This window comes from Anoplolepis gracilipes, chromosome 3 (assembly GCF_047496725.1).
Source record: "Anoplolepis gracilipes chromosome 3, ASM4749672v1, whole genome shotgun sequence".
Classification (NCBI taxonomy): domain Eukaryota; kingdom Metazoa; phylum Arthropoda; class Insecta; order Hymenoptera; family Formicidae; genus Anoplolepis; species Anoplolepis gracilipes.
Window position 1 is genome coordinate 3,213,823 of NC_132972.1, and position 23,804 is coordinate 3,237,626.

Genomic DNA, 23,804 nt, shown 5'->3' on the forward strand with positions numbered 1-23,804 from the left:
CATAAAAAATGTTATATAAAATATAAATGTTATCTAATATAAAATATTATATAAAAAAAGTTAATATTTATATAATTATGTAAAAAATTATGATTATAATTATACTTATTTATTTAGTTAGTTAGTTATAATTATACGAAAAATACAATTTTCGATTTATTAAAATATAAGAAATATCTTTTTTATAGCACCTTAAAAAAAAAATTCGTGTATGAAAAATGCACGAATACACAATACACAATACATTTAAATGTTGAAACAGCATTGCGAGCAATTTCTCTCAACAATAAGATACAAATAGAGAAAGAGAGAGAAGTTCCGCGACAATGTTCCCAGTTACTACCGCCGTCAGGAAATGCACGCGTAACGACCATTACCTCTACTGCGTTTGTCTCTGCGGGTGCTTTATATCGGCGCCGGTGCATCGTAGCGGAATGCACTCGCCGTTCGAAGACGAACGCGAACGCGTTCTGCTTCCCCTCCCCTCCCCTCTCCCCTCGAGTACGCCCGGTGGGAATATCGAAGCGGGAAAATTTATCTCGGATCGGTAATGGGTCCTGAGACCCTGGTGCTGCGCGTCGACCGACGGAGGTCCGGCGGTGACGAAGTGGCTTCCGGAAGTAACGCGGTAAAGTAGCTCGGCGCGAGGATCCCCCGGAGGATTTCCGAGCGACTGCCAATATAAACTCCGAGAAGGCAGACGGCAGAGCGACCGGGTAACCAGCGGCACCCTTTTCCTTTTCGTCGTCGTCGTCGTCGTCGTCGTCGTCGTCGTCGTCATCATTGTCGTTCTGCTACGTAAAGTGTCTCTTACGCGAATCGTGCCGTAAAAATGGAACCGCTCGCGCGTAAATGTGTGTTTGGCCTTCGATCAAGGGTCTCTTCCTTTACACAAACGACCGCGTTGTTCGAGTGAATTTTTCACGGAGAGAGCAAGCAGCATTCCTGTCATCTCTTGCACAAGTTTGAAATTTTTCATTCTATAGAGAGACCAAGTAGATCGATAGAATATCGTATGTTAAATCTATTTCTGCTTCAATTTTTACCGATTACATTTTTGGCAATGTTTGTTGATTGAAATCTACATCAATTTTGTAGAATTAAATTCTTTCCATTTTTAACAATTAAATTACTGTCAATTTTTGTTTATTATACTTTTATAATTACATGTGTAGAGCGCATAATGTATGCAATGTATTGTTGAAATATCTATGCAATGTGTAATTTTGAAAAAATTAATCGCTTTACGCATATATTCTGGAATTTCTGGAATTATATAATATAAAGTGCGCGACTTCGTATAAAATGTTATTAACGAGAAAAATATAAAATTCTTTACTGAAATAACAATTTCATAATGCAGACTTTATTTATCGAATGTACCAAATACGTGTTGCATTCAGCCGTATCAATAGCGAATTGATACATTGTCGAACGATCGAATACGAATGGCTGAATGGGATACACGACAAGTATTTCTCGACAACATATTTCAATGACGGCTTTTCAATTTGTAATAGGATCGTAATAAATCGAAAAAAAAATCGTATTGTCGACAACGAAAATAAAGGTCAATAGTGTATAATCATTAAACTCGAATCAGTGGTTCAATTGCGTGACTGTCAATGAATCTTTTCACTTTTTACTTTTCGAGTTTCAAACTTCACTCTATCAAATCTCATCGGAAAATAAACACGACCACACACGCACAAATTTACACCATACTTTTACTATTTACTTTTTTGAATTTCCTTTCGGAAAAAATTATTTACTTCTTCAAATTTCCTTTCGGAAAAAATTATTTAAAATGCGTTTGCTTAAACAAAATTACAATAAGAAAAATATTTTTTAAATTATACCTGATGTCTATTTTTATACATATAATTGCAATCTAAAATAAAAATTTAATTATCGAAGGAAAGAATATCTTTTTTTTACAGTATCATTACCGTCTGTACCTTATCCTACAGAATCTGCGTTCACTTTCTGATACATCACATTCTCCACGCGAGTTATTGCGCCTAAGTGGAAGCAATTCGATCAAGTTAAATGCGATTACGCATTTACGCATATATAGAACCACGCCCAGTATATAATTATTGCGCCGACGAGCACGATTTTCTATATGCGCTTAATAGAATCCGGCAATAAATCGCGTACGCTATTCTGACATTAAATTAACTCATGTGAATGAGAAGAGAGAGAGAGAGAGAGAGAGAGATTGGTACACGAAAAGCTGGCGCTATAAAACAAGAGCGAACGTGGATCGTTCGAAATCAGCAGATTGCGTCGTTTATCACCCAAAATGTCCGAAAATCTATGTATACGATATGCGCGATTTATTCGGAACGACGATTTAGCGGCACGCAACGCTTGCAGTTTTGTTTTTAAGCCACCACCCACGTCACGCTTAGCCGGATACAACCGTGCAAAATTAATGACAACGTGATTACTGTGTGTTGACGACCCCGCTGGGTCACAAGATTGTCGCGAAAAATTTCAGCCTGGTATATTAGATATTTAAAAATAATATAATATATATTCGGTTGCGTGAATATGTATATAATATGTATAAAACGTCAAAATACAGTTTTTGAATGAGCGAAAATAAACTCTCCCATGAAACAAGATTCATAAATCTGCTAAATAAATAAGAGAATCTTATCCCTTAATTAACTTTCAGTGGACTAAAATTTTAATTTAAGATTCAGTTAAATACTATATATAAGATATTTTATATCGAAATATTTAAAATTTAAAAAGACGGTTCGTTCGTTTTAATCAAGAGAGAAAATCCATTGCAAATTAGGTATGTATGTAGAATATACTTTGCGATCGTTAATTGTAAGTCGAAAAAACTCTGCATATCGAGTTAATGGTATTGTGTCACTTTTTAAACCATCAAAGTATGTTTGTGTACGATAGAAAGAAACAATGCGCTGTGCGAGTAATGTTTTTACGTTTGTAAATTATGTGACGTTTATGTTTTTTTTTTGTGCATAACTTTTATTGTTTATTTCTTTAATAGTTTCTTATATATTTGGATTATTTTATTAGGTTGACCAAAAAATAGTGCCAGCTTTTTGCAGCAGGTGATGTTTTGCGTGTTTTTGTCAATATAAAACACTATTCCCAAGTTATTATATATTGTATATATATTCTGAAAGCTGACACTTCAAAGATTAAATTTAAAAAATTATAAATCATTGCTTCAATTTTTTTTCATTGACCTTATTTTGAAAATGAATAATAAGAAAGTGTACTTTCGAACAATTATGTTTTATATCCTCAGAGGGAAAAGTACGGTATAAATCGCGGTAAGAAATCTTTTTTAATGTTTATACCACGTTTTTTTTTCTTTTACGGAAATAAAAAAGCATGATTGCTTGAAAATACCTTCTTGTTACTTACGTACAAAATAAAGTCAATTCAAGAAAATTTAACGTAATGTTTTTAAATCATCCTTTGAAGTGTCAACCTTTCAGAATATATTTTTTAGCTTAGTGCAGTGCTTGTAAAAAATGTTATCTACTGCAAAGAAAGAGACATAACTTTTTGACCAATTCAATATTGTATTTATTATGGTGAAATAAAAAATAGGTTCTATTTTTATAAAAAAAAAGAAATTAATAAAGAGGATCTTTATTAGTTTGAATATTTTTTTGGATAATTATTTTTTCTTTTTAAGTATTGATATTAAATTAATTACAATGTTAATATTAATATGGTAGGGACTATATTTGGAAAATTATTAAATTTTAAAAATTTAATAAAAATTTATATAGTTAGTTATTTTTTAAATCAGTATGATTAACTATATATGTAGGTATATGGATAACTTAGCTTATAAGCTAGTCTCCTAATTTCAGATATTAAAATTAAAAAAAGTACCTTTAGTTTTTAAAATATAAAATTAATAATTAATTTGTGAGTTAAAGGACAAATTTGTCCTGTGGAATATAATTTAATCTCAAAATTGTAATATACTGAACTAATTTTTTTATAGTGACTGCACACACAAAAATTTATGAAAATAAAAATTTTAATTCAACACGGTAAATCAGCTGATCCGTCCAGTTCCTCTTTAAAATCGTGTAAAAATTCTAAAAAATGGACGATATTCGAAAATATAACATTTTATGGTACTTTCTCTTTCCAGCACCACCGCGAAAGGTAGAGATCAGCAGTCATCCAAACAAACAGATAATCGAGGTGAAGGTGGGAGAGTCGCGAAAATTAGAGTGCATCGTCAGATCGGCCAAACCGGCCGCCTCGATCATCTGGTATCGCGGAAACGTACAGATCAAGGGCGGCGACACCAGTATCACCGCAATCTCCATCCAGGGTGGTAAGTAGCTATCTTGTTACGCGCATTGATATTCAATTACGATAATACCGCGCGCGAATGAATATATCATGGTTATTACGCGACAAGGATCAAATAAGCGCGTTGCACTATACGTGCGTAGATAAGCGCAGATTCTGCTCTCTAATAACTCGGTATCGTCTAATTAAATTTTGATCAGAATAATAAATAAACGCTCACGAGATAACATATAAAAACAAGTTTTAGTTGGTGAGAAAAATATTTTAATAGCCTTTCTTGTATTAGCATGTAAATTAGCTCTTTCACGTATCTAATCATGTTTGTTTCTTTTTGTTAATTAATGAGAATAGTATATGGAGATTATTATTACAAATAATTATATCAAAATATAAATATCAAACAAGTTCGTAGATTTCATTCTTTAATAATCAATATTTTTATTGATAGTGCAAGAGGAGTGATAACAGCAGTTATTAACAGAAGATTCAACGTTATATTTTAGTAGATTAATAGTATAAAGGCTATAACTCCCAATTCACATTTGTTATATCGGGTGACACGTTCATCTAGGAACATATATATCTTTTTTATATGTTATAAAAAATGTGCTAAAAGACAGAAAAATTTGATTTTGCCTCTAGATATATTTATGTCTATATATAACATAGTTATAGTTTTTTATTTGTTGGTTTTATTTTTTTATTTATTGTCATAAAAGATAAATAAATTGAATAAAAACTAAAATAAATAAATAAGAAAAAATTTGTCTCTCTGCGTTATCTTTTATAGAAGACGAATAAATTAGATTATAAATTACATAAAAGTTCTGTAATTTTAAAAAATATACGCAGAGATATAATAATATAAATACCGAGAATATAGTGTAGGCGCTTATCTCAACATGATGTTGAGAAGACGAATAAGTAATCTTGAATTTCGCTGGAAGCTATTTTTTTCTTTTTTTTTTTCGAAGCGCTTACCGCGTCGCGCTCGTAAAAGTATAGCAAGTAAAAAGATTGAGGGGATGTGGGTGTCGAGACGCCTCCCTTTCTAACGCTGCTTCCAGTTGCCAAGAGCATCTTCGATCGATTCCGTGACACACAATTCTGGCCTCGCTCCAACTACCGAAATTGACGTTTGTGTCTCACGCTCGCGCCCACCGTTTGCGTTTTTACATTCGGCCGGAGACAACTCGACGAGGCATCAAACGAATTGCAGCATCGTTCAGAAAAGAAAGCAAGACTACAGTATATCTCAATGAAAAGCGTCGATTAGTAACACGAAAGTTAAAAGAGGCTCGTCACGCGACGTGATACCAGTGCTCACAGGGTGTCCGCGAAATATATATAATCTAAATTTTTGTGAACGAGTGAGAATAAGAAAATATTCCCCTCGTAATGCATAAAGATATTTCAGTTTTTACTTTAATGAACGAATGGATTTCTGATGAATACAGAAATTATTATTATTTCTTGTCATTAAAATATTAATTAATCTAGAGAAAAAGAAAAAAAAAGAGAGAAGAATAGAAGATGCTTTTAAAAGATGATTCACATATAAGCCTCATTAAGTAATAATATTTTCATATTAATATTATTTATTTAATATTATTACATAATGGAGAATAAAACTAATATTAATATTTTATAAAAGAACAGGTTTATATATTATACTATGTACATTTATATTATTATATATGTACAAACAAACGTATAAAAGTATCAATATTGCTGCAAAATAAATTTGATAAAAATTCAAATTGTCTTTGCCCATCTGAAAAAAATTCGTAAAAGGATTATTTAAAATTAGACTTGACTGTTTCGATATTGTAAAAATTCAGCTATGCACGTTTAATAAATATTCTGTTTGTCTACTATGTACGCAAAATGTGTTTGTACAAAGAAGTAAAAGCACGCGTTTCTGCAGTTATCACGAAGTATAAATCCATCATCGGAAAATATAAATAAGTAAACGCGATGAATTTGTAGATATTTAAAATGAAGTTGCTTCGTATTTAGCGGATTATTTGATGGACGGTGAAATGAATATTTCAGTATTACTTTGTATCGCGTGTCTTTTTTTTTCAATATCGTTTCTTTCGATACAATGTATCATTTCTGTATCGCAGTGTTTGTAACATATATCGTCAAAAAAAGAACACTTTTATAGTATATTTATAGAAAACATTTATAATATACTTATAGGAAACATTTATAGTATATTAAAATTTCTCTCTTTTCCTCTTGTGAATATAGAGAGCTGCGTATTTATAAAATACATAAAATTTTTCTTTACATGTATATACATATATACATACATATATGGAAAAAAATTAATTAATTAATATTATTTTAAAAAATAATTAATATTTTTTAAAATAATATTAAATATATATGTATATAAAATAGAATCTTTTTGCGATGGGACTATTTACCATCTTATCTAACATTGCATCTAACGTTACTTTAAATTTGCAAAAGAATTGAAACAAAGGATGCATCTCCCTCTCTGTAGTGCTCGCTATATGTATGTATATATATATATATATATATATCTTGGTTGCGTTATACGTAACAATACACACAGCGGGAGAGCCACGAGACGCAAGTTTGCGCGGAAATAAATCGCGACTGTCGTCGTTTCCTTTGTGCGCATTATACGATGCTCGAATCTCGCTCTCGTCATTCTAACAACAAATTCTTTCTCCGACTACCTACTACGCATCCAGTCAACCCACGGCACCGTTGACAGCCAGGGGCATTTGTGTATCCGGCGCGTCTCCGAAAACTGTGTGGACCGCGTGTGACGCGACGGGAATAAAGAGCCGTGCGTCGCGCTTTCGCGTAAAAGCTCACCTCGGAGCTTTTAACGGATATTTAAAAAGGAGCGTACCGCGTGAAAAAAAAAAAAAAAACGTACGTGTATTCCTTCTCATAACGTTGCGTATTCGGCTTTTAATGTAAATTATGCCTCTCCGCGCGCCATTTTATAACGAATAATTTGGTTTTCTTCGCGAGTCTCGAATTAATTCGATATTTCATATATTTTTATACAAATAATTTAATCATAACAGAGTGTTTTGATCAAAAGACGTTGATAAAAAATTGATATCATGTATTTGACTCAACTATGATATCTAGATAAAAACGTTTAGCGATAAAAAAATTATGCGATCAAATATATTTCTTTAAATAAAAAAGACAATGTTTAATTCCCCCAAACAAATACTTAATTAATTGCAAAATTAGAAATGTGTAATGCAATATATGTAATAAAATTCACTTCTGTTGTAATGACACCAAAAAGTAAATTAATCATCCATGTAATATATTATTTTACATTCTTGAGATTATCTGATAATATATAAGAGAATAAATAATAATAATAATAATGATAATAATAATATTAATAAACAGAGCGATTAATCTTGCAGATAAGGTAAGAAAAATAGGTGGCAACGGGAAATTGATCACAATTTCCTACTTTACTGAAGATGATCGAATAATATAAAAAGTAAACAATGATCAAAGAGAAAAAAATGGCTATTTCTGGCGGCTATAAAAAGCATTATAAAAGCAAATGACAGGTAGTACTTATTACGTGATTTGCGCGGACCATGTTACAGACAAGGAGACGACCAAGCCCGGAGAGACGTCCAGGGAATTGCTCAAGTACGACACTCATGGTTCCATTACCATCATGCCTACGGCGGACGATAATGGGATGGATTACACCTGCGAGGCCAACCATCCGGCTATACCCATAGACAGACCCATGCGGGCGACCATTACACTCTCCGTTTTCTGTAAGTACAACCAACGCATATATGCATATATGCTCACGCGATCGTTTGTAAAAAAGAAACGTAATGACTGTTTAGATCAAATTAGATACCGGAGTGTTGAATTTTTACTGAAGATATAAATCGATATTAACTCGTAATCTCCGAGTCTATTGGGCTTCCGAATATAATTTCAGAATCGCGATAAAAAAAAATTAATTTTCTCCTGTTTTTTCTTTATCTTCACGACATTATTGTTTGTATATAGGAGGGGATATTAGTTAGGCCTCATTTGTATGTAAATGAAAAGTGCTTCCCTTGTTGAAATGCACTTACAAAATAGAATAAGACAACTAGAGAGTAAAGTAGCATATAGTTTGTCCAAATTAGAAATAATACAATCTACTTAACCTGAATCTACTTAACATTGTTTTCGCACGAGTGTTACCCAAATTAATATACATTAAGTCATGTTGAATTTATTACGTAACGCAATGTAATCTCTTGAAAAGCAGGGACGTGAATTTACATATTTACAAAGAAGGGTTCTTCTCTTAAATTTCGCGTTGCACATTTTTCTATTCTTTGTGCTCGGTTTTCAGTCACGATTATCCGGATAAGCTGTCAAATAAATTTCATTAGCGCATCAAAGCTTTCATGTAACGACGCATCTTGTTTGATCTTCCGCAGATCCCCCCGGTCCACCGTACATAGAGGGTTATACCGAGGGTGAAACCGTGCAACGCGGTCAGAACGTGGAGCTCGCGTGTCGATCGCGCGGTGGAAATCCACAGGCTGAAATCGTCTGGTACAGGAACGACGAGAGGATGACGGCTGCCCATCGCCGAGGGGGCGGTATTAGCGAGAATGTACTGTCATTCGTGGCTCGGGCGGAAGATGACAAGGCGCGCTACAGGTGCGAGGTCTCCAACATCATGAGCGTGCAGCCCATGAAAGTGCAGGTCGACCTCACCGTACTTTGTAAGTGACAATTGCAATTTACGATTATTATTTTTTTATTTCTTATACATATTTGTTAACTCGGAATAACATCCTTTAATTTGCTCTATCGCTGTCTATGATATTTTCAAACATATCACACTGCACGATAGTGATTTCAACGAGCAGTTTAAATATAATCGAAAAAATAGATAAAAGTGAAAAAAAGAAAATAACTTTATAATTAAAAAAAAAAAAAAAAATCGTTTTATTTAGAGGATTTTAACTTTTTTAATTAAATTTGCGAAACACATTTTTTATATCTATTAATTCGGGTTAACATACTTCAGTTCGATCTATCGTTACATTATGCAACATTTTTAAACTCATACTGAATGATAATACTTTCAAGTACTAGTATAAATATAATAAGAAAAGTAGATAAAAGTGAAAAGAAGGAAAAATACAAATTTTATTCTACATTTTGTGGGTTTCAATTTTTTAAATTGCTCTTGCGAGCAACGCATATTTCTCGCGAATGATACTTGAAATGTATTTAAGATGTTAGAATATTAATGTCGCGTCTGGTGCCTGTCTGTGTGGCACTTAGCATTACTTTATCGTGAGGCACAGTATTGCACACAACTGAGGGTGCACCCAGTATGGACCATCTTTTGCCTTGACGGAACAACCGCATAAATAATTCTGCTTCTCTATTTTCCCCGGGCCCCGCGTTCACGTTACCTAAATTGAAATTTTACTAACTTTATGCTCGTGTGATATATGGAATAAAGCTACAAAATACCGGTAGCTGACTTTAGCATACTTAGGGGTAAAAGGTTACGCTTGTCGACGCTGTTGCAGTTATCGATAAAAAGAAAAGGACAGCTTGCTACTAAATTTTTTTGCTGCCAAAAATAAAAATTTATAACAGCGAGAGGTATTAGTTTTCCAAAAGTTATTCACGCTTGGTTTTCAGCATGGGATATTTGCTTGGCAAAATGTCAAGACTCTTCTACGAAAAACGCAAATTCATGTGATACTTTTTTTTTTTCAGTATCTCTTTGATCGCTATACATATATATGTACATGCATATGTACGTACATTCTACCAACATTCTTATCCGAATCTTCCAGATCAACGAACTGATATCTATCGATCTGCTATTTCCACTTTTATAAACCGTCGTCCCTGGTGAGTCTCGAAGCTTTTCACGTTTTTCACAATTTACAGTCGCGCCCGCCGGAGTCACCATCACCGGACCGACGGAAGCGAAGGCGGGCGACCAAGTGCTCATTACTTGCACGACGGAGAACTCGAATCCGCCCGCAGACATAAAGTGGACGGTGGACGGGCGTAATTCCGAGAGCAACGCCTCGAAGACAGAACCGGCGCCGAACGGTGGCTGGATCACCAGCTCGAACGTCACGTTCAGCATTAATCACAAGAGCCGCAGCATCGTCGTCATCTGCCACGCTTCTAACGTCAAACTCACGGAGAACGTGGTTGGCACACACACCATCAACGTAATATGTGAGTCCCTACATATATATATATATATACATATCCTCGTTTCTTTATCGTACGCGTTTCATCGGTCACTCGGTAGAGCAACATACATCGCACTTGTAGTTAATTTCCGTTTTGCGTCGAAGAATTGTACCGGGTGTCTCGAAATTGTCGTAAGATATTTTACCGGGAAAACTTTTCACAATTGACGCTATTAAATTTTTTAACTGACACGTAGCAACGGAAATTTCTATTGAAACAAAATTGAAATAAAACTAACAGAGATTGAAAAGTAAAGTTTACTCGCTCTATTATTTATATCATTAAGTTTCATAAAATTAATTAACACGTTTTATAAATATTTTCCTTAAAAAAAATAATGTTTCACTATTTTTGTCTATAAACATGAAAACATCCGATTCAGATAAATAATTTTGCTATATTATTAAATATTTTTTTAAATCTTCTGTTTAATCATAAAAATACGGCTTTAATGTGAAAATATATTAAAGAGAGAAATCTATTAGAAACAAATTTTTTTTTTTTAAATTAGGATCGTTCAAAATAAAAATAATTATTGGCGCTGCGAAATGAATATTATAATCTGCAGATATTTTCGAGTATACAATCATAAACTATAAATATCACCGCAAATGCGTCTTTACTTTTGTAAAGCATTTGAGGAAATTGCGTAACGATAATACTATCGGTTACTGCTGACATCTTCGTGACACGCGATGACAAATTAATCGACCGCATCGTCGCGGGGACCCAAAACTTGCATATGCAATACAATCTCACTCTATATCTCTCTCTCTCTCTCTCTTTCTCTCTCTCTCTCTCTCTCTCTCTCTCTCTCTCTCTCTCTCTCTTTCATTCGCGAATCCAATGGTTAGAATTCATTTAACATATTCGACATAGAGCGTCATGTTGCACGCATGATACACTCTCGCAATAATACAACCGTAATCGACCGACATTAATTTCCGCCGTAAATAAATAATCCTTGTATAATCAACTGCGTTTTCAGCTTGTAATTACATGCATTAAAATTACTCGCTATCTCAATATACTAAACAATTAGTTGGTCTTCCAATCAATAATACCGCCCGGCAATCCGCGATTTAATAACGAATGCTACTCGTGTTCAGTGATGTAAAACTGGATTTAACAAATAATCGTCCCAAAATTGCTGTAAAAGTTTTACGTCGAATGTTAAGCAGCTTTGAATTTTTTTTCTTTAGACATTCGTATGGTTTAAGAGAAAATTTATTACACGAATCTTTTTTTCTACTCGTCTGTGTATTTTTGCTTTTAATGGAGGTATACATTTTATTAAACTAGCACGGGGGTATAGAAAAAAATCCGAAATTTATATATATATAATATAATAATAATAAAAAATATTTACTCGGTTCTAATTTATCGAATTTTGTAGATCCCCCTGCAAAACTAACTGTTACCGGATACGATGAGAGTACGACGATAGTCGCTGGAACAGTGCTGAAACTCATGTGCATCGCCACGGCGGGTAATCCATTGGCCACATTAACATGGTACAAAAACGACCGCAAGGTACGTGAAATCGAGCATGTTCGTCGTATAGTTCGTATAGTAGTTGGCAAATTACACACAGACTAAAAGGCTAAAAACGCTGGGTAAAAGAGCACCTTTCCACTCATATTTAATTAATTACGGAAAAGATAAAATGATGTACAAGATAAAATTATGCAACTATTAACTCATCTCATGATTATGTAATTATTTAAATTCAACATACATTTCTCAGGTCTTTTCGGAATTGACAGTATTTTAACGTTGTCGATTAAACATTGTCGAAAATTATCTTATGCAGATTCTGAAGATTAAACTTCTTGAACTTTGCTCCGTTAATTTGAAATTTTTAGTAGCATTTTGTATAGATAATCCCAAAGTATAAAACTTGCCTCTTTTACTTTTTATAATTTAATAATTATTAACAGTAACGACGTTGACTCCCATCGCAACTTCTTCGAGTAAAAATTAAAGGATTCCGGGCGAAAATGGAGTAATTCACAATTCATAAGAGTTATCCATTTTAGTTATGACTTTATATTTTAAAGGTTCCCTACGAATTATGAATTTTAACTCGGTCTTGCTCTTGAACCCTCTTAATTTTTGCAAATGCTTTTGAAAAGAATGGCTCAACATCAATTTACGTCTATGAATACTTTAAGATCTACGACGCTGCATAAAATCCATTGTAAAAAATCGCCTCAGAATTCAGACATATTTTTGTTTGAATTTTCAGATCTGGGTGTCTGAAAGTAATTTCAGACAATTTGTCTTAATCATCAGGGTCATTTTTCTGAAAATTCAGACACTTTTTTGAAAATTCTGTCTGAAAATTCGAGCAATATAAAGAAAATAAAGAAAACTTTAAACACTTTGTCCGCAGTTGTTTTTTACAGTGATTATCGTTTTATTAATATCACATTACATATAACAGGTACTTGGAACGGTAAGACAGCGAAATCATGCTGTCTCCAGCGAGTTGGCGATACTCGTCAATGCATCTGACAACAACGCTCATGTGCGATGCGAGGCGACGAATTCCGCCACCGAGATCCCCCTGATGAAAGTCCTCGTGTTAAAAGTCCATTGTAAGACACAACTCACTCTCATTCTCATATTTATTATCAAAAAAAATTGTATATTTTTTCTTAATTTTTCCAAATTAAATTCTTTTAGATAGAAGAAGAGACATTAAGTTTTTTTTTTTTCCATAAGAAAAGACAGCATGATTAGAGACGATTAAACGACAATGTAATTATCTTTTTTTAACGACGCATTGTCATCCCCTTTTTTTTCTCTCTTCAGTCCCGCCCGAGAGGGTAAAGATTAACCGCGAGCCTCAGGACTTTCACGCCGGCCAGGAGGGACGTATAATTTGCGAATCGAGCAGCAGCAATCCTGCTGCCGAAATGTCGTGGTGGAAGAACGGAATACCAGTCTCTGGCACCAGGAACAGCACCAAGCCCGGATTACACGGCGGCTATGTGTCGTCCGTCGAGCTTGCGCTCGACCTGACCGAGGACATGAACGGCGAAGTTTACACATGCGAAGCGAAAAACACCGAATTAGGGAGATCTATCCACGACGCGACGACTCTGGATGTGCTATGTAAGTGTAGATTTAAAGTATATGTAAATTGCTCGTGAACGACAGGTGTAATCTATATATCCTGCAAAGAGATCAGCACGCACGTACGTTCGCGCTCGATAAGAGCATTCAACCCGGAAATCTCTCTGCACCAGAGTGCGAATGTATGATAGTATATATCTCCTGATATCTCCCTCTGGATCATGTTCGTGTAAATTTCCCTGCATTTTTCGCTGCAAGAGTATATCTCGCTATTATGATAACATACACTCTTGCACGCGTACGATATTACATAATATTACTATAAATTGGAATGTGCTAATCGATTGAAAAAGAAATGCACAAAATTATTACATGAAATTATTCAAGAGCAAAGAATTAATTTGCTATATTCATCTTTACATATGTAGAGAAATACGTAGTATATAATAATGCGTCAAAATATTGGTTTTAATAATATTAAATATTAAATAAAGGGGAAGATGTATATATAAATTTAATTAACTTTTTCTCTTTCTCTTTTACATTTTTTACATCTTTTAAGCGAAATATAGTATAACTTTGCCTTATATATTCTAGATTATATATCTATAATTCTATATCTATAATTATATATCTATAATTATATATCTATAATTATATATCTATAATTCTAATATATGAAGATTGCCTATATATAAATTTATCAAATTATTACGCTATTATATAAGCGGCTGTAATAAAGAAATAAAATGATGATATCAGTAAAGTTAATTTTAACAAATACCTAACAAAAATGTATTTATATATTCGGGATAACGTGTGCATTTGAAGATGAAATTAAACATGTATCTCCTGATTCGAGGCTATTTTTAATATATTGTTTATATTTCTTTAGACAAGCCAATATTCTCGCCGTTAGATCCTTCTGAACTAACCGGTCTGGAAGGAGAGCCTTTCGTCATTTCCGTATCGGCAAGAGGCAATCCCAACACGACAGAGTACACGTGGACAAGGGACGGTCTGCCGTTAGGTAGTAGCGGTAAGAGAATAACCGCCCACGGTTCCACATTAAATATCACGAGATTGGATCGTCACGACGCCGGCACGTACATATGCGAAGCGTTGAACAAGGAAGGGACTACTTTTTATCAGCTAAATCTCACCGTGCAGTGTAAGTGTAAATGTGATAATATTCTTTCACCGCGCGATAAAATTACATGTACAATTACATTTCCGAGATTAACGCAGTAGAAAGAAAAGTATTAGCAATTATCTAATTTTCCATAAAATTGTCGAGAAGTTTTAAGATTTATTAAAAAAATTTTTTGCTTTTATTTATTTTTTGTTTCTTTTTTGCTTAATTTCTTAGAATTTTAATTTAACATTCCTATAATTTCTTTTAAAATATGTACATATATCTCTTATAATATAAATAATAGATTAATAATATATGTCATGTTCAAAATATATAATAATAATATTTTTTTTAAAATAACATTTTATATAATTCATATATCTTATGTTTATAATATATAATATATTTATCTAATTATACACGGGCTAATTGTAGACTGATTATATTATTAATTATTGACTTTATGTCCTTTATGTATACTATTATGCTATATATATATATATATATATATATATGTGTGTGTGTGTGTGTGTATGTATGTATGTCTTCTATAAAATGATAACTTTTTTTTTTATTTTGATAGATACTTTATTCTTGCAAATCGACTCATCGTTTTATCTTTGTTATCTCGTAGACCCGGCAAAAATTAAACGCACCTCGTCGTCGGGGATAGTTTATCCACCGGGTATCGAAGCGAAACTGTTTTGTGAAGTCGACGGCAGCCCGATCGGTGACGAGTACGTCACATGGCAAAAAGTAGGATCGAATCCTGAACTACCGGGGCGTTACTCGACGTCCTTTGTTAATCGGACGTCGTATCTTCACATAGAGTATCCTAGCCAGGAAGACGTTGGCGAGTATCGATGCAAAGTCAACAACATCATCGGCAACGTAACATCGGATCCTATTCTGTTTATTACGAATTGTACGTGAGAGGAAGATTTTTAGATTTCAATTATTCAATAATATTACCAAGTTTGGAATAAAGAGATACAATAAACAAGCGATAAAAATTGATCATCGTCAGAATTTAATGATTGTATAGCACCAAATAATTTAATTTCACTGTATATCACTTGGATTTAATTTGTTTTATGTTATCTTTCAGTGAGCACAGCTTAATTGTTACAAAAATTAATCATATTTTGAAAAAAGAATGAATAGAAGCGAACGATATATTTAACACAAATAAGCTTAAAATAAAGAAACTAAATCGAGAGAGCCTCCATTGGAGAATTAATAATATTAATTATTGATATATTATTTACTCTCGTGTTGCAGATTAAACAATTATTAAGTCAGTGAAAAGTAATTCTAATTAATATTATTGATATTAATAATTAAATGTTATTGTGCCATTATATTATATATACGAGTTGCAATAATTATCCTTGATCAATAATTAATTGATTAGTAACAGAAATTATACCGTTGACGCAATAATTACCGCAATAATTTCACCGTTTTTAATTATAACTCTTATAAATCCTTATGATAAAAGGAATTATTTTGAAACATAGAAATCACGTAAAGTACGTGAAACATTGTGAAATATATTCTGGATGCGTTTTCACGTATCGAAAAGCAGAATGTAATAAAGAAATTTACTGATACTTTTTATGCGCAGTTAAACCGGAAATGACAAACACCCCGCTGACGCGAAAGGCAGCAGCGAACAAAGGAATAAACGTCCAATTGTTCTGCAAAGCGCGAGGATCTCCATTGCCGCGTTTCACTTGGATCTTCAATGGGAAAACTTTATTGCCGAACGCAACTGAGAATAAATACAGTATCACTCACAGCGATGTAAGTCACTTTATAAGACGTACTTATCTCTTAAATAACAACTTCCTTTACCAGTATATCTTCTTTAGAACGTTGTTTGACCGAAGCACCAGTATTGTATTGCGTACTGTAAATCTTATTCTTCGTTTAACTCCGCGCGAATCTCACTTTGATAGAATTTTCATGTTGAACGTAGTTAAGGAGAGATATTTACCGTTGAAAATTCAAAAGTTGCAAGGTTGTAATCCGAAGGAATAATATATACTTAATCAAAATTTACTTATACACCTCCAATGTTTCATGTAACGATTGAATAATTTAGAGAATTTGTAGACCTTTCTTTCAATAATATTTATATTTCTAATAAATAACGTACATATACGTAAATGTATCTCTCTCATCTGTTTTTCTTTTTTTATATATCTCGCAGCTGTCCGAACTCTATTCGGAAACCACGTTGACCATCTACCATGTGAGGTCACAGGACTATGGAAAATACGAGTGTCGTGCTCAGAATAAAATGGGACAATCTATGGACGAGATACACTTGGACGTCACGTCACCGCCGGACAAGCCGAGTGACTTGGAGATCTATAACGTCACGCATGATTCGGTCACGTTGATTTGGAAGCGCGGTTTCGACGGCGGCTTGCCGACGTCCCATCAGATACGATGGCGACAGGCGTTGGATTATGAGGATCGTTATCACTACCTGGATGTCTCGCCTGGTGAATATAAAGCCACTATATCCGGCCTGTCGCTCGGGACTTCTTATGTGTTTAGCGTGAAGGCTATCAACGAGAAGGGAGACAGTGGCTTCTTGCCGGACCTACTTAAAGTCCAAACACTTCGTAAGTAGTAGGATAATAAATATCTAGTAGTTTTACCTCTATCGCTTTCCCATTCAAAAAGAAAAAAGGGCTTGCGTAGAAAAGCTTAATATTATTGCATTATAGTATATATTCCAATAGCAAAGTGAGAGATCGTAAATATTAGTGTTGGAATTTTTGGTATAATTTTATTGTAGTAAATTACAAGATTTTGTTTGTATAAACGTGACAAAGTACAGTTAATGGTATGGTAAAATTATAGAAATTGCTTTGACTCACCGCGCAAAATGATAATTATTAGCACAATTTTCCCTGGCAAGCCAAGTATTTGCGTTAGGTAACTATATAGTACATCGTTATTGATGCTATATGGCAGAAAATAACAGCTTGCTAAATCATTATGCAGATCATCGGGACATAATTAAACGCGATTGCTCCGCATCCACATAATTAATCATAGTCAGTAATTAGGTTGATCGTTTAGTGTCTCATGAATGTTCGCATGGCATTTATATCATGGGTTAGTTGTAGTAAAATACATTAGATACTGTAGTATAGCATTTACGAAAATCGCTATTTATCATAAGTTATCATATGTAATATGATTTTTAGCATGATTCACATGACATCCCGACGATCGTAATAATAATATAGTGTCATTTATAGTTTTGAAATTATTCCGGTAATACTTTCTTAATTTCTCCAACGTTATGCAAATTACAAGCTCATGTCAGCAAAAAACCTTCAAAAGTTAAAAAGACAAATATAAACGAATTATCGCAAATTATTTGTACAGTTGGTACACTATTAAGACTAGTTTACCAAATACAGAAGAAAGTCAAGCAGTGAATTACTGAATTTATGTTTGCCCTTTTCGAAGGAAAAAGACAAGTTGAACAAGTAACAAGTAAAGACGCTAGTTGCTACTGCTTAATTACTAGTTTTGTATAAATTACCGTCATATTACAAGACATTATACAACTTCGAGGATTTCGAAGTTGACTAACAATGTAGATTCATTCATTGCATGAATAACATAAACCGGTGATGGGGCATTGGCTTGGGTTACAGGCGAGGCGCCACCAACCGAGTTGACATCAAGCGAGAATAGTTCCTCCTACATCATCGTCATTATCATCACTGTTTCTGCCTCTGCTTGCCTACTCATTGCCGCGACCATAGTCTTTGCTACAGTAAAATCGAAAAAGAAGGCCCAGCGTGCGGGTAAATATAATATTTATCATGTGTTCTTTCTCTCCTTTATTTCCTTAGGACCGAATAAAGAGGAAAACCTGCCAGACGTCCTTTTGGAAAAGAGCGATTTTCCAATGAATTATATCTATACGTTAGCAGCGACTTCCGTCATCATTTTTATCGTTAATGTCTTCATCATGTTGTGGTACATAGTACGAAAGCGAAATAAAGCTCGTAAGTTTAACGACCTATGATATTTAGAGCTCTATTCACTCTAACTTAGAGGATTGCACGAACACTAAACGAAAGTTTGATTACGATCATATCGGAAGATGAGGACAGTAAGATTTTCTTCCAGTAAATTTTGATACTTAAAAATCTCTGACCAAACTGTTTAAAAATATATAAAATTATACCGATATTTAAATAAAATTAATCATAGATTGATTGTGTAATAAGGATTTATAGATAGAGAGCTATTATAAAATTTATTATTATATAATGTTAAGAAGATTGTTTTTAAATGAAGCTTACAAGTACTAAAATAAAAATATTGAATTATATTTCTTTTATGTCTTTTAATAATAGATTCATCTTTTGTACGATCGTAGTCTTGTTGCTCGCGCTTTAATCTGTCATTTGCTTATTCACCGCACGTCATCTTTGCATAGGTATTAATAAGTCGCAGACCGCAGATATGTACGCACCGTCCACCGTCAACGGCGACACCATGACTGGCGAATTAAGTTCGATGTCGGACGAGAAAAGCGACGTCAACTTCGACGCTAATGATTACGTGGTCAGTGCCATCAGTCAGTATGTTCTTAGTAACAAGTAATTCCGGAGGGTAGGTTTGAGTTCTAGCAACACTTTTTCTGTTTCATTGCTATTAGTTTTGCTAATTTTGCTTTCTTTCTTTTTTTTTTTTCTTACTCTTTTCATTTGATTTCTGCAATCTTTCTTCTCTCACAGTTCCATCTATCTCTTAATGTCTTAATGCAAGAGATTGTGATAATACATAACGCGACGTTTTACTTGTTTTAATAATGATTAATAATATTAATGATTATTTTTGTTATTTTTTTTCTGCTAATTTTAATTTTAATTCATTTTTCAATCATGTTTTTGCTCTCGGAGTAATATGTGTCGCATTATTAAGCTTTGTTAATATTATTATCTTAATTTGAATATTTGAAAGCTATGTGAGAATTTATGTAAATTTGAGTGAAATCTGTTGAAAGTTTTGGTTTACAAAATTAATTTTAACAATTTGAGATAATATGTATGTTTTATTGCATTAGTAATGTAATTTATTTTGCATAAAATTCTAATTTTTTGTGACATATTATCACATATTTTTATGTCTTAAAGATCTCATATCATCCGAGCGCAAAGAGTTAATTCAGCTAAGTATAATCTTCTCAGGTAAATCTAACAGATATCTCTTAAATTCGAACGTTATAATAACGCTGTTATGAAAGCTGCCTGAACTTGACACTTGCATTTTACTTTAACGAGATTTTACGATGCCAGAAACTCCTTACGTAATACGCTTCGTAAAGTAGCTTTCTTACTCATTAAAAAAAATATTAGGTTCCTTTCTCGCAATAATATTAGATCTCTCGTATACAATGAAAGTAAGAATAGTAGAATAGAATAAGATATGAAATAACCGAACTCTGGTTCGTTAAAATTCAATCATGAGAAAAAAGTAAATCCTTTTAATTATTCGCTTCACTATCTTTGTTATCTGAGATAGTACAAAATTGATATAACTCACCAAATGATGCGGTATAATGATGTGGATGATGTAGAACAATCATGCAATTGACGTAGAACAATGATGTAAACGATGATGGAGCAGAATTTCAGCATCAAACGTGTTGATCTGTAAATTAAAGTATTATTTGCAAAAATCTGTTAATTATATATAATATTATAATATTACATAATATTATAATAACATATAATATTTCAGAATTAAATAATTCCTATATTGTATTTTAATGTGACGATTTGCAACTAAATTATTGCATTAATTATTTAATTGATTATCTAGTCCGTTTTTTATTTCTTATTATTTATCTATTTAAAAATATATTAACGAATTAATGTTGGAAAATTTTCATTTTATTATTGTGTCTTTTTATGATTGTACAAGAATAAGTTTAACAAGAGAATATATAATTCATTTGCTTCGTAAATTTACGGCAAACTCTCTTCTACAAGATAATATATATGCTAAGTCAATTGATGATTGAATAAATTTACTCACCAGCCGGTTGCGTCATTTCCACATCGTCGCGCCACTTCGAATGTTCACTCAAGTGGATAAGAATCGATCGGAAACACTAATTACGATCACAGACAATCACTAATTAACGCGATACGACAATCGTCTATTGCTTTGTATACGACGCGATATTTACTGCACTCGCGATGATTTAAAAAAAATCACGCGGAATCCCACTTGATTGTCACTTTGTCCAGTCGCACTTTTGTCAGTTCGTCAAATATGCGTGTAAAATAAATTACGTATACAAACGACGTTTGAAAGACTCTCGATACTCGCGCCATTACTTCACTGATTTGCACGCGTACCTCGAATTACCATTAAACAATTTGATCGATTATTACTTACGATTAAAATACTCGAAATAGCACACTCGATAATGCGGGAAATCGACGTTTAAAAATTTCGATCGTATTTTGAGTGATTAATAAATAACTAAAGTATTATTTATTCGCGCGGACGAGATGTAGAGACGTGCTTCTCGCTTCTCGTCGAGCCGGGAACAAAAAGGCGCGAAAGCAAATCAGCACGAATAAAATTGCGCCCGCGAACATAGATTGCGCAACTGTAGGTCGAAATTGACGCGTTCCAAATTAAGCATGAATTAAATGGATTAGCTAGTCAAAAGTTAATAAACCTAATATATTTCGACATTCATGAATTTAATATTACCCAAAACACTTTTAACTTTTTAAAATATGAAATTAATTTGTAAATTAAAGTAAAAATCTGTTCTATAAAATATCATTTAATTTTAAAAATCATATTACACCAAATTATTTTTTTTTTTTATAATAACTCTATCACCAAAATTTTATAGTGACTGTACATATAAATTCATGAAAATGAAAACCTTAATTTTACAATGCAAATCTTTAACTTACAAATTAATTATTAATTTTATATTCTATATATAAAAGTGCTTTACACAATATATCAAATTCACAAATCTCGAAAAGTATTAGACTTGTATTAATTGATATAGTTATCCATATGTAGTTCTTGTTTAAAATAGCAAGCCACGTGATTCGAAAAAAAGCTTATTTATGCCAGGTAGAGATTTGAAATAATATTTCTATTGTTATTAATTACAGATTTATGCTTAATACGGCGATCGGAATTATCACGATTAAGAGTTGTTAATTATAAACAATTACAGATTACATGGTTGTATGATAAATTTATTATTGATTATATATCGTTATTAATAAGTTGCTAATTATACACGGGTTAATTGTATACTGATCATATTATTAATTAGATTAGTAAAATTAATTATTGACTTTATGCTCTCTATGTATATTGTTATGCTATATATTGTGTGTATATATATATATATATATATATATATATGCGCCGTATATAGCATAATAATATACATAAAGGACATAAAGTAATAATATATATATATAATATTATTATTATTATTATTATTATGTGTAGTACATATGTAGACATAATAAGTATATCTATGAGTATATTATTATTCTGTGTGTGTATGTGTGATAAAACGTATAGGTATATTAATATAAAAATTTTCGAAATAAAAGCGCTTAATTACAAGTATAAAAAATACAAGAGAAATATATATATATATATATGAATTATCATTTATCAATTATAAGATAGACCAATTATTATGAATTAACATTAATTAACGGTTTCCAACGCAGTTTTCGCGCGGTTTGTCATTTTAATTTGCGACGCGTCGTTTCGATTTACAGTTGCACAATCTATGTTAACAATTTTCTTCGTGCTTATTTCTCGCGCCTTTTTTTCTCGCTCGACGATATTTGTACGCGCCAGTAAATAATACTTAGCATTAATTATTCATTAATTGCTCAAAGCCCATGTGATTGAATGTATTTTTTTTAACATTGATTAATACTAGTCAGGTATTATAAGTCACTATTTTTCTACTATTCATACTTTCATCGAGAATAAGATTTTGGCTATAAAATAAGAATACACTTGTGTGTAAAATGTAAGAAATGCGAGATAAAAAAATTCCATACATTTGAAATAACATTTGGATTTAAATTTGATTTATTATAGAAAAATAATACGTAATAAAAATTCTAATTCTAAACTTGCATATTAGAAATAATATTCGTATTGTATTAATATAAGAGATTATATTGAAGGAAAAAATTTTTGAAGCGAATAAATTTAGCTTCCGTTTCGCACATGCCTTGCATAATCGAAACAAGGGTCAGATTACAAACCAACCGTTGTCGTTCAATTTGTTTTATAATAGGACGAAGGACGTAAGACCGCAGCTAGCACATATTTAATAGATCAAACTATACAGGATTTCGGGAAAGGCGGTTTAGAGATGCAGGTTCATCAGGGCACCCTCGGTCGTCGCAGCAATCACATGCAGACATCCATGAATATGGACTCGCCGCCACAGCGAACTACCGCTAGCGGGACTCTGTCAGGTATGTTTTTACATATTATTATATCTATATCTTGCATTATGATATAATTTTGAATACGTTCCGTCGTAATATTTTTACATCAAATTCGCATTTTTCTTCTGGACAGACGGGAAATGAAATATAAGAGGAAAGAAATGTCAAAGCCAAACGTGAACGCGTACAATTAAAATTTGACGAGTCGCAAAATATCACACAAATAGCAAAATATCACAAAAACGCATAATCTATCAATTTTTCATAATTATGCAAGAAAGAACTACATGGCTCATCTAAGGCAAAAATTAATACATCTAATATATTTACATCGAAATTCATAAATTTTATACTGGACAAAATACTTTTAACCTTTTCAAATATAAAATTATTAATTAATAAAATTAATTTGTGAGTTTAATTAATTATACTTAAGTAAAGATTTGCTCTGTGGAATTAAAATTTGAATTTTT

At 32.6% G+C, this 23,804-nt stretch overlaps 1 protein-coding gene across 5 annotated transcripts in view; it reads left to right on the plus strand.

Annotated features, from left to right (window-relative positions):
• The window catches only part of Sns (sticks and stones), a 277,648-nt gene that overhangs the window by 246,420 nt on the left and 7,424 nt on the right, over window positions 1-23,804 (plus strand). For 2 of the 5 annotated variants that reach the window (XM_072888591.1, XM_072888595.1), the window contains 14 exons: window positions 4,160-4,348; window positions 7,953-8,132; window positions 8,799-9,089; window positions 10,282-10,581; window positions 11,996-12,132; window positions 13,046-13,199; window positions 13,417-13,719; window positions 14,576-14,851; window positions 15,450-15,740; window positions 16,443-16,621; window positions 17,031-17,451; window positions 18,502-18,858; window positions 19,296-19,423; window positions 23,175-23,358. In XM_072888591.1, the coding sequence (XP_072744692.1) occupies window positions 4,160-4,348; window positions 7,953-8,132; window positions 8,799-9,089; window positions 10,282-10,581; window positions 11,996-12,132; window positions 13,046-13,199; window positions 13,417-13,719; window positions 14,576-14,851; window positions 15,450-15,740; window positions 16,443-16,621; window positions 17,031-17,451; window positions 18,502-18,858; window positions 19,296-19,423; window positions 23,175-23,358 (3,390 nt within the window). Of the gene's footprint in view, window positions 1-4,159; window positions 4,349-7,952; window positions 8,133-8,798; window positions 9,090-10,281; window positions 10,582-11,995; window positions 12,133-13,045; window positions 13,200-13,416; window positions 13,720-14,575; window positions 14,852-15,449; window positions 15,741-16,442; window positions 16,622-17,030; window positions 17,452-18,501; window positions 18,859-19,295; window positions 19,472-23,174; window positions 23,359-23,804 lie in introns of those variants that run through there. The other 3 variants (XM_072888593.1, XM_072888592.1, XM_072888594.1) reach the window with 3 other exon arrangements.